Consider the following 17801-nt stretch of genomic DNA (forward strand, 5'->3'; position numbering starts at 1 on the left):
CCTCTCCGCCTCAGTAATCTAGGTGTAAAATGGGAGACACCACAGTACGTATCCACATCATGAGGTGAATGTGTGAAGGTTAAATGAAAGTGCTTAGCACGCCGCCTAAATACATTTTACTTATTACAATGTCTTCCTGCATATCTCAGCGTAGCAGAGAATACGGAAATTAAAATTCAGAAATGTGATGACTTAGTAAAGCGAGAGCCCCAAGAGACTTTACAACAGACATTTAATCTAACCTGCCAACCCACCTTGTCCAAAAACTTGGATTCTGATTAGGCCCGCAGGGCTCTTGTGAACTGAGCTCCACCTAGGCCGTGAGCGCGCAAAAGATGCTCTCTTGCAGGGCTGGCGGCGCGGTGGGTTTGACTCTTCCGTATTCCAGAGTGGTTATACTCACCGGTCTTCCCTCCCCTCGCCCGCAAAATAAGGCGTCCCCCCTCCTCCCCGTTGACCGTCCTGCAAAGCTGGGACCTGTCCCGACTAGGAGCTGAACCTACGGCGAGGAGGCGTGGAGTACGGCGAGGGGGCGCGACCACGCTCGATTCCCCCGCGGGCTCGCGTCCCAAAGACTACACTCCCCAGCGGGCCCCGCGAGGTCGGCGTGTCGCACAAGCAGGGTGGGGCGGCTGCAGGGCACTACAGCTTCTCCTGTGCTCGGGCACAACCTTCTCTCTCCCTTCTGCAATACAGGTGGTCACTCGCTTTGCAGCTTCCCCCCGATTTCCGAAAAATGTCCGTTGCCAGTAGAATTTAGCCCCCGCTGAGAGGCCGGCGCAAGGATCTAGCCGGCAGAACGACACAGTTGGACGCAAGCGGCCTCGCGCGGGGTGATGACCTAGAGCACGTCGTGCGGCCGTTCTCCTGGCCGGCGGGGGGCGGTGGCCACGCACGCGCGGCGGGGCCTTGGGCGGGGCCTTAGGCGACTTCACCCGCCGGACTGTCGGCCGTTCGGTGGCTGTGCTGAGCAGCCGCCGGGCCGGCGAGGCGGAGGCGCGGGAGGTCGATGGGGGTCGCCTCGACCTCGGCCTCAGTCTGTAGCGCAGCTTCAGCCACGGCGGCGGAGATGGTGCCCTCGGTGCGGACGATTCGGGAGAAGCTGAAGCAGTGGCTGCGGCTGGACGTGGGACGCGAGATCTGCCGTCAGTACCCGCTGTTCTGTTTCCTGCTGCTCTGCCTCAGCGCCGCCTCCCTGCTTCTCAACAGGTAACGCCGCGGCGCGGGGCGGCCGGGCGGCGGGCCGCTTCCCCTCGGAGCTGCGGACACGGGCAGTCTTGTCCCTGTGTGCAGGCCGCCGGGGCTGCGCCTTTGAGGAGCTTGGGGCCAGCGGCGAGGCCTCCGGGAAGGGCGGCCTGAGGGCCGGGCCGAGCGCCGCGCCCGGAAGTGCGGGCGAGGGCAGGGTCCAAGTGCCCCCGTTCCTAAGCTAAGGCCTCGTCTCCTAAGCCTCTGGACCCGATTCTTACCTTCTTTTCACCCACTTCTTAAGACTGGTCCTCCATCATCGATGTTGTTCACGAGAATGAAATCGTACGTCCGGCCTGATTTGAAACTGTACAGGGGAGGTCCGGCCAGCTGACGCAGGAGGGGTCACGGGCCTGTCGCAGCCGCGGTTTTAGGTGGGCTCTCCTCGCTCTCTGCACACGCCCACCCCCCTTACAGCCGAAGCTTTCCTCGCTCTCAACACACACACACACACAGACACCCACACCCACAGACACCCACATCCCTTACAGCTGAAGCTTTCCTCGTAGTGTTGTTGGTTGAAACGGACAGTGGTAAGGATTTGTTGAAACGAAGTCAGAAGCAAAATAGTACCTGTCTCAGCGTCTCTAGAATATTCCTAAAGGGAAAAACCGAAAATTAAAATGGGTAAATTCACTTGACGTTTTGAAATCGGAAGGTTCTGCCCCTGGAATAGGCTTGTAGATTTCCTTCATTTTGCTGTTTCTAGGAATGGTAATTCTAGAAATGGGAAGTAGAGGAGAACAACTTCAAGATTATTTCCAGATTTGCTTTTGGTAGAAAGACGTCTGAGACGCTTCTCAGCGACAGCATGTGCATGATGTTTTCTCTTGATGTTTTGAACATGCAGCCATCCTTACTCTTTATCTTGAGGTAGTTGACCCCCAAGGATAGGAAGGGGGAAGCATTCGCAAGAAATTGCCTAACTTAATTTTGCTCTAAGGTGACCATTTCCTGTGACTGTGTTGAAGTTGCGTTTCTTCCCTAGCCACTTTGCTTGCCTGTTATTTGATTCTGGGTTTATATAATAGTAGGTTTAAATAGCGAGTGATATTTTACTGGAAAACGTGCTTTGATTGTGATAGTAAGATATTCGATTGTAGGAGTGTGGAAGAACGGAATCCTCAACAGAGTGGAAACTAATTACTAAGTACTTACTTGCTTTCTGTCATCTGGATCGTATTCCAAGCTAGACTAATAGGTTTAGTATGAAAGACATGTAAACTTTATACGATTATTAAGTTTTGTCCAGAAATTCTTAGTCATCTCCTTTGGGAGCCAGGTCAGTTTAGGTCTCCAAGGTAGGACAACCATGTAGGAGCAGGTTGAACTACATTTCTGAGGTCTCCTACTTAATCATAGCATCTAGTGCTCTGTGTTGTTAAGAAGGCATAGGATACCATCTGATCTGTACCCTGTATCTCTGTCTGTGTCGTGCAAAGAAAGAAGGAACTAACACATAAATGTTCTCTCTGATTGGTTGGGTTTATGAGTGAAGTTGTTTTTGTATACATTTTTTGGCATTTTCCATTTGTTAGTGTTGTAATCAGCGAAAGTGATTTTAAACATCATAGAACTGTCTTGAATAAAAGCGTGGTTAGGTACCCTTTCTCCAGGAAAAAGCTTTTGCAAGGTGCAGAACAGTATATATAGTGTGCTTTTCAGTGTATTGCGTGATTTTTAAAGAATTTTGCACATATATTCACCTGCCCATACAAACATATGCATGCTTATGTATGCTTAGACTGTCTCTGGAAGATTGTTATACAAGAAAAAGTGGTCCTTTCTGGGAGGGGGGAGTACTAGGTACATCTATTCAGAAATTAAAAAAAAATTATATATATAAAATATAGAAAACATTTGGGGCATAACAACGGAAGTAGAAGAGAAGATATGCTCTGTATATGCTTTCGATAAATGATTTCTACACAGGCAATTCACCAGTTAATTTTTAGAAGTAACTTTAAAAGAAATTTTCAGTTTGAAGTCTCCTCTGGTTATTATGAAGATTTGAAACTTTCCCTGAGTATGGTTAAACTTAGAATAATACCCTTTTTTGAAATTAATTTTTGTCTTATAGTCTTGGAACTTCAACTCCTAAAGATCTTTCAAGGTGTTATTTAGCATATAAATTTTTCTTTCAGTATGAATTAAGGTTATGAATCTTATCTGTGGAAAGATAAATGGATATGACCTTTGGACCAATGTAAGTGATTTGTGGAAGAGTAGAGTAACATGCTTTGTATATTTCAAATTATTTATGATTTCACCTTTACAGTATTGTTAGGCTAAACTAGGAGCATAGATATACAGATTTATTTGCCAATCATAGTGCTGAGTATTTGAGTGCTACAGTAAAGAATTAAAAAAAAATTATTTTATTGAGGTCATAATAATTTATAACGTCAAATTTCAGCTGTACGTTATTATTTGTCAGTCACCATATATATGTGCTCCTTAACCCCTTATGCCCACCCCCAACCTCCCTTCCCCTCTGGTAACCACCAATCTGTTCTCTTTGTTCATGTGTTTGTTAATCTACCACGCATGCAGTGTCTTTTGTTCTCTGTCTGGCTTATTTTGCTTAACGTAATACCCTCAAGGTCCATCCATGTTGTTGCAAATGGGACGATTTTGTCTTTTTTTATGGCTAAGTAATAATCCATTATATATATATATATATATATATATATATATATATACAAGACAAATTCTTTATCCATTTGCTTCCACTTCTTGGCTGTTGTGAATAATGCTGCAAGGAACACAGGGGTGCCTAAGTCTCTTTGAATTCTTGATTGCAAGTTTTTTGGATAAATGCCCAGTAGACGGATAGCTGAGTCGTATGGGATTTCTATTTTTAATTTTTTGAAAAATGTCCATGTTGTTTTCCATACCGGCTGCACCAGTTTGCATTCCCACCAGCAGTGTATGAGGCTTCCTTTTTCTCCACAACCTCTAGAATATTTGTTATTTTTTGTCTTGGTAATTATAGCCATTCAACAGGTTTAAGGTGATATCTCATTGTAGTTTTGATTTGCATTTCCCTAATGATTAGTGATGTTGAACATCATTTTGTGTGCCTGTTGGCCATCTGTATTTTTTCTTTGGAGAAATGTCTGTTTATATTCTCTGGCCATTTTTTGATCAGGTCATTTTGTTGTTGTTGAGTTGTGTGAGTTCATTATATGTTTGGAGATTAACCCCTTGTTGGATATGTGATTTGCAAATATTTTCTCCCAGTTGGTGGGTTGTCTTTTTGTTTGTTCCTGACTTCCTTTGCCTTGCAGAAGCTCTTTAGTCTGATGAAGTCCCATGTGTTTATTTTTGCTTTTGTTTCTCTTGCCTGAGTAGACACAGTATTCGAAAAGATGTTTCTAAGGCTGATATCAAAGAGTGTACTGCCTATATTTTCTTCTAGGAGTTTTATGGTTTCATCTCTTACCTCAAATCTTTAATCCATTTTAACTTAATTTCTGTGTATGGTGAAAGATAATGGTATATTTTCATTCTTTTGCTTGTGGCTGTGCAGTTTTCCCAAGACCATTTATTGAAGAGACTTTCCTTTCTCCATTGTATGTTGTTGGCTCCTTTGTTGAAGATTAGCTGTCTGTAGATATGTGGTTATATTTCTGGACTTTCACTTCTGTTCCATTGTTCTCTGTGTCTATTTTTGTACCAGTACCATGCTGTTTCGATTACTATAGCTTTGTAGTATATTTTGAAGTCAGGGATTGTGACGCCTCCAGCTTTGTTCTTTTTTCTCAGGATTTCTTTAGCTATTTGTGGTCTTTTGTTGCCCCGTATGAATTTTGGGATTCTTTGTTCTATTTCCATGAAGAATATCACTGGGATTCTGATTGGGATTGCATTGAATTTGTAGATTGCTTTAGGTAGTATGGACATTTTAACTATGTTTATTCTTCCAATCCGTGTGCATGCAATCTCTTTCCATTTATGTCATCATTGATTCCTTTCAATAATGTCTCATTTTCGTTGTATAGCTCTTTCACCTCCTTGGTTAAATTTATTACTAGATATTTTATTCTTTCTGTTGTAATTGTAAATGGGATTGTATTGTTTTTTTTTTTTAAGATTTTATTTTTCCTTTTTCTCCCCAAAGCCCCCCCAGTACATAGTTGTGTATTTTTAGTTGTGGGTCCTTCTGGCTTTGGCATGTGGGGATGCCAGCTCAGCATGGCTTGATGAGCAGTGCCATGTCTGCGCCCAGGTTCCAAACTAGTGAAACCCTGGGTTGCCGAAGTGGAGTGTGCGAACTTAACCACTCAGCCACCGGGCCGGCCCTGGGATTGTATTCTTGACTTCTCTTTCTGCTAGTTTGTTATTAGTGTATAGAGATGCATCTTATTTTTGTAAGTTGATTTTGTATCCTGCAACTTTGCTGTGGTTGTTGATTAATAGTTTTCTGATGGATTCTTTAGGGTTTTCTATATATAGACTCTTGTTGTCTGCAAGTAGCAAGAGTTTCCTTCCTTTCTGGCCAGTTTGGATACCTTTTAATGTTTTTCTTACCTGATTGCTCTGGCCCAAACCTCCAGTACTATGCTGAATAGGAGTAGTGAGAGTGGGCACCCTTGTCTTCTTCCTGTTCTCAAAGGGATAGCTTTCAGTTTTCCCTGTTGAGAATGATGTTGGCTCTGGGGTTGTCGTATATGGCCTTTGTTATGTTAAGGTTCTTTCCTTCTATACCCATTTTATTGAGAGTTTTTATCATAAATGGCTGTGCATCTTGTCAAATGCTTTCCATGTATTGAGATGTGGTTTTTATTCCTCATTTTGTTAATGTGGTATATCACATGGATTGATTTGCGGATGTTGAACCTACTCTGTGTCCCTGGAATATATCCCAGTCAATTGTGATATATAATCCTTTTAATGTATTGCTGTATTCAGTTTGCCAATATCTTGTTGAGGATTTTTGCATCTATGTTCATCAGTGATATTGGCCTGTAATTTTCCTTCTTTTTGTTATCCTTTTCTGGCTTTGGGATCAGGGGGATGTTGGCCTCATAGAGTGAGTTAGGAAGTGCTCTCTCTTCTTCAGCTTTTTGGAATAGTTTCAGAAGGATAGGTATTAAGTCTTCTTTGAATGTTGGTAGAATTCTCCTGAGAAGCCATCTGGTCTTGAACTTTTATTTTTTGGAACATTTTTAATTACTGTTTCAATCTCTTTATTTGTAATTGGTTTATTCAGATTCCCTATTTCTTCTTGATTCAGTTTTGAGAGGTTATATGAGTCTAAGAATTTATCCATTTCTTCTAGATTATCTAATTTGTTGGCATATAGTTTTTTTATAGTATTCTCTTATAATCCTTTGTATTTCTGTGGTATCTGTTGTAATTTCTCCTCTTTTGTTTCTAATTTTATTTATTTGAGCCTTCTCTCTTTTTTCTTAGTGAGTCTGGCTAAGGGTTTGTCAGTTTTATCTTTCTAAAGAACTACCTCTTTGTTTCGTTCATCCTTTCTACTGTTCTTTTGGTTTCTATTTCATTTATTTCTGCTCTAATTCTTATTATTTCCCTCCTTCTGGTGACTTTGGGCTTGCTTTGTTCTTATTTTTCTAGTTCTCTTAGGTGTAGTTTAAGATTAGTTAGTTGAGATTTTTCTTGTTAAAGTGTGTCAGTATTGCTTTGAATTTCCCTCTTAGGAACACTTTTGCTGCAACCCATATGAGTTGGTATGGTGTATTTTCTTTTGTCTCCAGATATTTTTTGATTTCTCTTTTAATTTCTTCATTGATCCATTGGTTGTTTGGTAGGATGTTGTTTAGTCTCCAAATATTTGTCATTTTCCCAGCTTTTTTCATAGTTGATTTCTAGTTTTAGCGTTATGGTTGGAAAAGATGCTTGATATAGTTTCAATCTTAAACTTACTGAGGCTTGTCTTTTTTCCCAACATATGGTCTGTCTTTGAAACTGTTCCACGTGTACTTGACATGAATGTGTATTCTGCTGATTTGGGATGGAGTGTTCTTTATATATCTATTAAATCTATCTGGGATATTTTTTCATTTAATGCCACTGTTTCGTTGTTGACTTTCTGTCTGAATAATCTATCCATTGATGTACGTGGGGTGTTGAGGTCCCCTACTATAATTGTGTTGCTGTTAATTTGTCATTTTAGGTCTGTAAATAATTTTCTTTATGTACTTTGGTGCTCCTGTGTTAGGTACATATATATTTATAAATGTTATGTCTTCTTGGTGCAGTGTCCCTTTTATCATTATATACTACTACTCTTTGTCTCTCATTGCCTTTTTTATCTTGAAGTGTACTTTGTCAGTATGGCAGAACCTGCTTTCTTTTGTTTGCTATTTGCTTGGAGTATCCTCTTCCATCCCTTTTCTCAGCCTCAGTTTGTCTTTAGAACTGAGATGTGTTTCCTGGAGGCAGATTGTTGGCTCTTGTTTTTTAATCCCTCTAACCACTCAGTGTCTTTTGATTGGATAATTCAATCCATTTACATTTAGAGTGATTACTGATATGTGAGGGCTTAAAACTGCTACTTCATCACTTGGTTTCCAGTTGTTCTGTGTTTTCCTTGTTTCTGATCCTGTGTATTTCTGACTGCAAGTTCAGTTTGGTGTTTCTCTATGATGTTTTTCTCAGTTTTCTGTTTATTTATCATTTGTGTCTGTTCTGATTTTTTGTTTAATGGTTACTGTGAGGTTTGTATAAAATATCTCATTGATGACATAGTCCATCTTCTGATAGCCTTTTATTTCTTTAGTCTAAGCAAGTTCCATCCCTTTCCTCTTCCCTGTCTAAGTTATTGTTGTCACAACTTATTGCATTTTGTGTTGTGAGTTTGTGATTAAAGTGATTTTAGTAGCTTATGATGCTTTCCTTCTCTTTATGTGTAATGTTATAATTAAGTGTTTGCTAACCTGTTCTGATAGAGAGCTGCAGTTTTCTGATTTTGTCTATTTATCTCCTTGCTCAAGGCTTTGTAAACCCTTTCTTTTTCTTTTCAGGTATGAGGGCCTTCTTGATCATTTCTCGTAGCAGGGGAGTCTCATGGCCATGAACTCCCTCAGCTTTTGTTTATCTGGGAAAATTTTTATTTCTCCAGGGTATCTGAGTGATCATTTCACTGGATAGAGTATTCTTGGCTGAAAGTTTTTGTCTTTTTGAATTTTGAATATATCATTCCACTGTCTCCTAGCCTGCAAAGTTTTTGCTGAGAAATCCACTGAAAGCCTGATAGGGGTTCCTTTGTAGGTTATTTTCTTTTGCCTTCTTTCCCTTAATATTTTTTCTCTGTCATTGACTTTTGCCAGTTTTGCTAATATATGCCTTGGAGAAAGTCTTTTTACATTGATATAGTTAGGAGTTCTATTAGCTTCATTTACATGTAATTCCAGCTCCTTCCCCGGGTTTGGGAAGTTCTCAGCTATTATTTCTTTGAAGAAGTTGTCTGCTCCTTTCTCCCTCTTTTCTTTCTCTGGAATACCTGTAATCCTTATGTTGCATTTCCTAATCGAGTCAGATATTTCTTGGAGAATTTCTTCATTTCTTTTTAGTCTTAGTTCTCTCTCCTTCACCATCTACAACATGTCTCTATTTCTCTTCTCTCAATTACTGATTCTACCCTCCATAATATCAGACCTATTTTTTAAGGACTCCATATTTTCTTTGTCTTATTCATTGTGTTTTTCATCTCCAGTATTTCTCATTGGTTTTTTAGAGTTTCACTTTCTTTTGTGAAGAATCCCTCTGTTCATTAATTTTATTCCTGAGATCATTAACCTGTCTGAGATGTCTGTTGTGTTGTGTGAATGTCCTTTCTTGGTTTATGAATGTCCTTCTCATTGTATCTTAGCAGGGAGAGACTGTGGGAAGGGCTCATTCCACCATGATGCTGACGTCACTCCACAATAAGGACTATTTTAAGTTGATCCTAATAATAATAATGGTAGTAGTAGTAATAGCTAACACTTTGTGAGTGCTTTGTTTGGCCTAGGTATTGTGTTAAGAATTTCTATTTATTATTGACATACTTTAGTGTTGTGGTTGAAGGTTTTGAACCTGAAGCTTGACTGCAAGAGTTTGATTCTGACTCCTCTAAACCGGTTATGTGATTTTGGATAAGTGATCTAAGTTTTTTTTCTTTTTTGATAAGGAAGATTGGCCCTGAGCTAATGTCTGTTGCTGGTCTTCTCTTCCTCTTTTTGCTTGAGGAAGATTGTCAGTGAGCTAACATCTGTGTCAGTCTTCCTCTAGTTTATATGTGGGACACCACCACAGCATGGCTTGATGAGTGGTGTGTAGGTCTGTGCCCAGGATCTGAACTTGCGAACCCTGGGCTGCCATAGTGGAGTGCACAAACTTAAGCACTACCACTAGGTTGGCTCCTAACTTTTATCTGTTACAGTTCTCTCCATCACCTGTAAAATAGAGATAATACTAGTACATACTTTGTATGGTTATTCTCTTTCTTTTTTTTTTTTAAAGATTTCATTTTTCCTTTTTCTCCCCACATCCCCCTGGTACATAGTTGTATATTTTAGTTGTGGGTCCTTCTAGTTGTGGCATGTGGGGCGCCACCTCAACGTGGTCTGACAAGCGGTGCCATCTCCCCGCCCAAGATCTGAACTGGTGAAACCATGGGCTGCCGCAGTGGAGCGCACAAACTTAACCACTCGGCCATGGGGCCGGCCCCTGTATGATTATTTTCATAATTAAGTGGCTTAATATGTGGAGAGTATTTAGAATGGTGCTCATCACACAATGTGCTCTTATTAAATGTTACCAGTTGTTTTGTCTCATTTATCCTTACAACACTAAGATAGTTAACCGTTATTAGCCTGTTGTGGTGTTTTTTGAGAAATAACTTATTGAAAAGTGCATAACACATCATTGTATATTTCTGAATTTTTAACTATGGCTTCCCATGTAACCACCACCTACATCAAGATATAAAACATTTCTAGCACCCCAAGAAGCCTTCTTGTCAATAACCTTCTCAGTCACCATATATCACTTTTGCTTGTTTTTGAATTTCATGTATAGAAATGGAGTCATGTGATCCTCTTGTATCTGGTTTCTTTTAACTCTGCTTTTGAGATTTATCCATATTGTTGCATATATCAGTAGTTCATTCTGTTTTGTTAATGTGTAGTGTTCCATTGGGAATATACCACACTGTCCATTCATTCTACTATAGAAGAGCATTTGAGCTGTTTTTAGTTTTTGGCTGTTATGCATAATACTGCTGTGAATGTCCTTATATATATTTCTTTTGATACACATATGTACTTACTTCTTTTGGTATATGCCCATGAATGGAAATGCTCAGTCATAACATATGCATTTGTTTAGCTTGAGAAGATACTGCCAGACAGTTTTCCTAAGTGGTTATACCAATTTATACTCCTGCCAAAAATCTTTGACAGTTCTGTCTAATCTTGTCTGTTGGTTTAATTTTGCCATTTTAGTGAGTGGATACCAGTAGCTCATTGTAGTTTTAATTTACAATTCCTTGATGGTTATTAACTCCGTTTTACAAATCAGCAAACTGAATCTAAGAGTTGTTAAATAACTTGCTCTCAGGCTCATAGATAGTAAGTAGCAGAATGGGATTCTAATGCAGGTCATTCTGATTCAGAAGGCCAAGCTTTGAACAATGACATTAAAAAGACTTTATTCAGAATAATACTGATTACTGATAACTTTCTGAATAACATTGATTCACATAAATTGTAAACAAATCAAAATATATGAATATTTGAAAACATGCTGCTAAGACCAACGTGTAAGAACATACTGCTTATGTTTTATTCTAGAAGTTTCATGGTTTCAGGTCTTACATTCAAGTCTTTAAACCATTTTGAGTTAATTTTTGTGTAAGGTGTAAGATAATGACCTTTCATTATTTTGCATGTGGCTTTCCAGTTTTCCCAGCACCGTTTATTGAAGAGACTTTCTCCATTGTAGGTCTTGGCTGTCATGTCAAAAATTACCTGTTCATAGATGTATGAGTTTACTTATTGGCTCTCGATCCTTTGCATTGATCTGTGTGTCTGTTTTTCTGCCAATACTATGCTGTTTTGATTACTGTAGCTTTGTAGTACATTTTGAAATCAGGGATTGTGATGCCTCCAGCTTTGTTCTTTTCTCTCAGTATTCCTTTGGCTATTTGGCATCTTTTTTTGTTCCATATAAATTTTAGGGTTCTTTGTTCTATTTCTTTGAAAAATATCGTTGAAAGTTTGATAGGGATTACATTGAATCTGTAGATTTCCTTAGGAAGTGTGGACATTTTTACTATGTTAATTCTTCCAATACAAGAGTGTGGAATATCTTTCTATTTCTTTGTGTAATCTTCAATTTCTTTCAACAGTGTTTTATAGTTTTCAAGTACAAGTCTTTTATCTCTTTGGTTAAATATATTCCTAGATAAATTATTCTTTTTGTTGGAATTGTAAATGAGATTGTGTTCTTATCTCTTTCTTCTACTTTGTTAGTGTATAGAAATGCCACTGATTTTTCTATGTTGATTTTATATCCTTCAACTTTACCAGATTCATTTACTGTTTCCACAAATTTTTTGGTGGGTTCCTTATGGTTTTCTCTATGTAAAATGATGACATCTGCAAATGGTGACAGTTTCACTTCTTCCTTTCCAGTTTGGATCCCTTTTATCTGTTTTGCTTGCCTGTTTGCTCTGGGTAGGACGTCCAGTACTATGTCAAATAAGAGTGGTGAAAGTGGGCATCCTTGTCTGATTCCTGTTCTTAGAGGGATAGCTTTCAATTTTTCCCCATTGAGTGTGATATTTGTTGTGGATTTGTCATATATGGCCTGTATTATGTTGAGATATTTTCCTCCATATCCATTTTATTCAGAGTTTTTATCATAAATGGATTAGATATCTTGTCAGATGCTTTCTCTGCATTGAGATGATCTTGTAATTTTTATTCTTTATTTTATTAATGTGGTGTATCATGTTGATTGATTTGTGGATGTTGAACCATCCCTGCATTCCTGGAATAAATTGCGCTTAATCATGGTGTATGATCTTTTCAGTGTATTACTGTATTTGATTTGTTAGTATTTTGGTGAGAGTTTTTGCATTGATGTTGATCAGTGATTCTGGTTTGTAATTTTCTTTTTTTGTGTTGTCCTTATCTGCTTTTCGTATCAGAGTAATGTTGGCCTCATAGAATGAGGTCAGAAGCTTCCTTTCATCTTCATTTTTTTGGATGAGTTTGAGAAGGATAAGTTTATGTCTTTGAATGTTTGATAGAATACTGAGAAGCCATCTGGTGCTGCACTTTTATTTTTGGAGGTTTTGATCCCTGTTTTGATCTCCTTCCTGGTGATTGGTCTATTCAAATTCTCTATTTCTTCTTGATTCAGTTTTGGAAGGTTGTATGATTCTAGGAATTGATCCATGACTTGTAGATTATCCAGTTTGTTGGCATATGGCTTTTTGTAGTATCCTCCTGTAATCTTTTGTAATCCTGAGGTATCTGTTGTAATTTACCCTCTTTCATTTCTGACTTAATTTATTTGAGCCTTCTCTCTTTTTTTCTTGGTGAGTCTAGCTAAAGGTTTGTCAATTTTGTTTATTCAAATAACTAGCTCTGTTTCATTGGTTTTTTCCTTTTGTTTTCTTAGTCTCTATTTCATTTATTTTTGCTCTAATTTTTATTATTTCCTTCCTTCTACTGATTTTGGGCTTTGTTCTTCTTTTTCTAGTTCCTTTAGGTACACTGTTAGATTATTTGAGAATTTTCTTGTTTGTTCAGGTAGGCCATTAATGCTATAGACTTTCCTCTTAGAACCACTTTTGCTGTTTCCCATCAATTTCAGCATGTGGTATTTTCGTTTTCATTTGTCTCCAGGCATTTTTTGATTTCTCATTTGATTTTTTCATTGACCCACTTGTTCAGTAGCATTTTGTTTAATCTCCACATATTTGTTGCTTTTCTGATTTTCTTTCTGTAGTTGATTTCTAGTTTCATACTGTTGTGGTCAGAAAAGATGCTTGGTATTATTTCAGTCTTCTTAATTTATTGACATGTGTTATGGCCTAATATGTGATCAATCCTGGAGAATGTTCCATGTACATTTGAAAAGAATGTGTATTCTGTGGTTTTTGGATCAAATGGTCTGTAAATATATACAGAAATCCATCTAGTCTAATCTGTCATTTAAGGCCAGTATTTCCTTTTTGATCTTATGTTTGGATGATCTAGCCCTCGAGGTAAGTGGACTGTTAAATTCCCCCAGTGTCGTTGTGTTATCGTCTATTTCTCCTTTTATTTCTGTTAGTAATTGCTTTACATATTTAGGTGTTCCTATGTTGGGTGTTTAGATATTTACAAGAGTTATATTCTCTTGTTGGATTGTTCCCTTTTCATTATGTAGTGCCCTTCTTTGTCTCTTAGAGTTTTTAATTTAGTTTATTTTTTATTTTTCCTTTTTCTCCCAAAGCCCCCTGGTACATAGTTGTGTATTTTTAGTTGTGGGTCCTTCTAGTTGTGGCATGTGGGATGCCACCTCAGCATGGCTTGATGAGTGCTGCCATGTCCGTGCCCAGGATTCGAACTGGTGAAACCCTGGGCCGCTGAAGCAGAGCATGTGAACTTAACCACTCGGCCACGGGGATGGCCCCATAGAGTTTTTGTTTTAAAGTCTGTTTTGTCTGATATAAGTGTTGCTACCCCAGCTTTCTTTTTATTGCCATTTGCATGGAGTATCTTTTTCTGTCCCTTCACTTTCAGTTTGTGAGCGTTTTTAGGTCTGAAGTTTGTCTCTTGGATGCAGCATATAGATGGGTCTTGCTCTTTTAGCCATCAGCCACCCTATGTCTTTTGACTGGAGCATTTAGTCCATTGACATTTAAAGTAGCTTTTGATAATAATGTACTTATTCCCATTTTGTTACATTTTTTCTGGATCTTTTAGTAGTTCTTTTCTGTTCCTGTCTTCTTCTCTTACTCTCTTCTGTTGTGGCTTGATGGCCTTTTTTAGTGTTATGTTTGGGTTCCTTTCTCTTACTTTTTTTGTGTACTTATTATATGTTTCTGTTTTCTTATTACCATGAGGTTCAAATACAATAAACTATGTATGTAGCAATCAAATTGATGATCTCTTTAGTTTGACCTCTTGCTAAAAGTTCTACTCGTTTACTCCCCTGCTACCACATCTTATGTTTTTGGTATTACATTTAACCTCTTTTTTGTGTGTGCGTATCTGTTACCCTCTTATCATGGAAATAGGTGATTTTAATACTTTTGTCTTTTGACCATATTACTTTCATAGGTGGCTGATCTGCCAACTTTACTATGTATTTGCCTTTACCAATCATTTTATTGTTTTTTATTTTGGTAATAATTTTCTTATTCCTGTTTGTAGTCTCTCTTTTTCCACTTAAATAAGTCCCTTTAGTGTTTCTTGTAAGGCTGGTTTCTTGGTGATAAACTCCTTTGGTTTTTGCTTGTCTGGGAAACTCTTTCTCTCTCTTTCCATTCTGAATGATAAACTTACTGGGTAGAGTGTTCTTGGCTGTAGGTTTTGTCCTTTCAGCACTTTAAGTATATTGTGCTGCTCCCTTTTAACCTCTAAGGTTTCTGCTGAGAAGTCAGCTGGTAGCCTTGTGAGGTTTCTTTCATATGTAGCCTGTTGCTTTTCTCTTGGAGCTTTTTGGATTCTCTGTTTATGTTTAGTCCTTGACATTTTAATTATAATGTATCTTGTGGGTCTCTTTGGGTTCATCTTGTTGGTACTCTCTGCTTCCTGTACCTGGATGTCTGTTTCCTTCCTTAGGTTAGGAAAATTTTAAGCTGTTATTTCTTCAAATAAATTCTCTGCCCCTTTGTCTCTCTCTTCTTTTGGGACTCCTATAATATGGATGTTAGTGTGCTTGATATCCCATTGGTTTCTCAGGTTGTCCTTGTTCTTTTTAATTCTTTTGTCTTTTTTTCTGTTCAGTTTGGGTGATTTCCCCTAGTTTTTTGTCCAGCTTTCTGATCTGTTCTTCTGTATCATCTGCTCTACTATTGATTTCCTCTAATGAATTTTTCAATTCATTATTATATTCTTCAGTTCTGATTTTTTTTTTTAATATTTTCCTACTCTTTGTTGAAGTTCTCACTGAGTCTATACGTTCTTCTCCCAATATCAGTGAGCATCACTTTGACTGTTACTTTGTATTCTTTACCAGGTAGATTGTCTCTGTTTCGTTTAGTTCTTTTTTGTAAGGATTTGTCCTGTTTCCTTATTTGGCACATATTTCTTTGTCTCCTCATTTTGCCTCTTTCTTGGTGCTTATATCTATGTATTCAGAAGGATATATATTGGGAGGCTGCGTCTCCCAATCTTGGGGAAGTGGCCTTATGTAAGAGATGCCTTATGAGGCCAACCAGTGTGCTTTCCTCTCATCACCAGATCCACATATTCCAGGAGGATCCCCTGTGTGGAATATGTGTGTCCTTTTGTTATGGTATGGCTGCTCTTGCTGCAGGTGCATGGGGTGGCTAGGCTGTCCCCCTGGCTGGCTTGTTGTAATGCTCAGGTGTGTGCAACTACTATGGTCCCTTCAGTCACTTTATCGGCAGCAGGAGCCCCAGGACAGTTGGCTGCAGGGTCTGATAGTACATTACTGCTGCAGTTTTTCTGTTAAGTGACTAGGTCCCCAGCATGGCTGGTTGCTAGACTTAGGAGCTTACAGTTGCTGTAGGCCTCTGGCCTGCAAGGCTATGTCAGCTCTCTAAGTAGTGCAGATGGGTGGGGCTGGCCACAGGTGTGGCAGCACTCAATTGTTTCAGGGGTTGGAAGGTGGGGCTGATCCCCTCTGTGTCTGTTTGAGAAGCATAAGTCTGCTGCAGCTGACAAGCCCCTCTGCCCACATGCCCAAACAACCCGTCAACACAGTCCTGCCCTGTGCACATGCCCTGCCCACTGTTGCGGGCCCACACAACCCGTCAACACAGTCCTGTCCCATATACATGCCCTGCCCACTGATGTGGACCCGCTTGGTCCACTGCAGAGGCTGCACACACTCCACCAGTGCAGGCCTGCCCCTTGAACATGCTCTGCCCCACAGAAGCGGAGCCACTCCTTCCACTGCAGAGGTCCTCAGTTGCCTGAGGACTTGAGATTGGGTGGGGCCAGTCCCTAGTGTGGCTGCCTGCCCTAGCTTATCTGGATTAAATCAGTGCTTTAGTGGGTGGGGCAAACTCCTGTGCCAACAGGCCAGGGGAAGAACTCCAATGGCATCTGCCACTGTCTGTGTCAGCACACCTGTACTAGGTCATAATATTGGGTGCTGCCACTGTCTCACCCCCTGGGGAGGTGGTCCCAGTGGCTTCCTGCCTTCCTAAGCTGCTCCTGGAGGCTATCAAGTGAGTTTCTTTCCACCAAAGGACTGTGCACCTTTCTTTCTGGTGATTTTGTCTTCCTTTCTAAAATGGGTCAATTTGTGTCTAGGCCCTTTAAGAGCAGGGTTTTCTTTCTTTTATGTTCAGTAGTTTTTCTGGGGGTATTCCCTGCTGTATTTAATAGCCAGCAGAGCCAGATATTATGACACTTGTCTCAGTTGTACTGAGTTCAAAATCTGCTTATTATGGCAAAGCTCTCCCACTCTGATCCCCTGATCCTCCAGGGAAAGCTTCATACCTTAAGATTGCTCCCAACTGTGAAGTGCTTGGATAGAATGTGGCTTTTTCCTCTCCAGAAAGGAACGTCTGCCTCTTCTACCTTAGCACTGTCCCTTGTTGTGGGGGTTATTTTTATCCAGTTTCTGATTCTCTTTCACGGCTAATTTTTCCAAGGGTAGTTGTAAATTTGTTGTGTCTGTGGGAGGAGGTGAGTCTTCCCACCATCTTCCCAGCAGTCCTCTTTTTTTCCTTACATAACCACAATACCGTTTCATGTTAAAAGAAACACACAAAACTAATTTCTTAACATCATTAAGTTATCTATTCAGTCTTCAGATTTCCTTTTTATGTGTTTGGATTTGCTGTTTTTCCCCCAACTTTCTGAATGCTTAGTTTGTTGGTTTTCAGCATTTCTCTGTCTCTGGTTAGCACACGGTTTCTCAACCTCAGCACCATTGATAATTTGGGTCAGATAATTCTTTGTTGTTGGGGGCTGTCCTGCACATTGTAGGGTATTTAGCAGCAGCCTTGGCCTCTAGCTACTTGATGTCAGTAGTGTACTCCCCACTTCCCCCTCCCCACAGTTGTGACAATCAAAAACGTCTCCATATACTGCCAGATGTCCCCTGGGGGGCCAAAGCACCCTTGGTTGAGGACCATAGGGTTAATGCATTTAAAGCTATAGATTTCCTTCTTAAATAATGCCTTAGTTATTGCTTGCCTTAATTGTAGCTCACACATATTGCATGTAGTGTTTATTGTCATTAAGTCTAAGTACAGGTCTACAATTCCTAATCTGTAATTCTGAAATCAAAAAGCTTTGAAGAAGTAACTTTTTCCCTAAGTTTAGCACTAGTTGTGTTTGATGATGGAACCTGACCTGAACAGACATGAGACTATTACAGTATTTATTTCTGACATTTATTTC

General features: G+C 39.6%; 1 protein-coding gene across 3 annotated transcripts in view; it reads left to right on the plus strand.

Moving 5' to 3' along the window:
- Window positions 1–894: 894 nt before the first annotated feature.
- SNX14 (sorting nexin 14) overlaps window positions 895–17801 on the plus strand; it is a 71855-nt gene continuing 54948 nt past the window's right edge. For 2 of the 3 annotated variants that reach the window (XM_046674528.1, XM_046674530.1), the window contains exon 1: window positions 896–1209. In XM_046674528.1, coding sequence (XP_046530484.1) covers window positions 1010–1209 — 200 coding nt within the window. In that variant the 5' untranslated portion in view covers window positions 896–1009. Of the gene's footprint in view, window positions 1210–17801 lie in introns of all 3 variants that reach the window. The other variant, XM_046674529.1, reaches the window with a different exon arrangement.

Source organism: Equus quagga, chromosome 11 (assembly GCF_021613505.1).
Source record: "Equus quagga isolate Etosha38 chromosome 11, UCLA_HA_Equagga_1.0, whole genome shotgun sequence".
Lineage (NCBI taxonomy): Eukaryota > Metazoa > Chordata > Mammalia > Perissodactyla > Equidae > Equus > Equus quagga.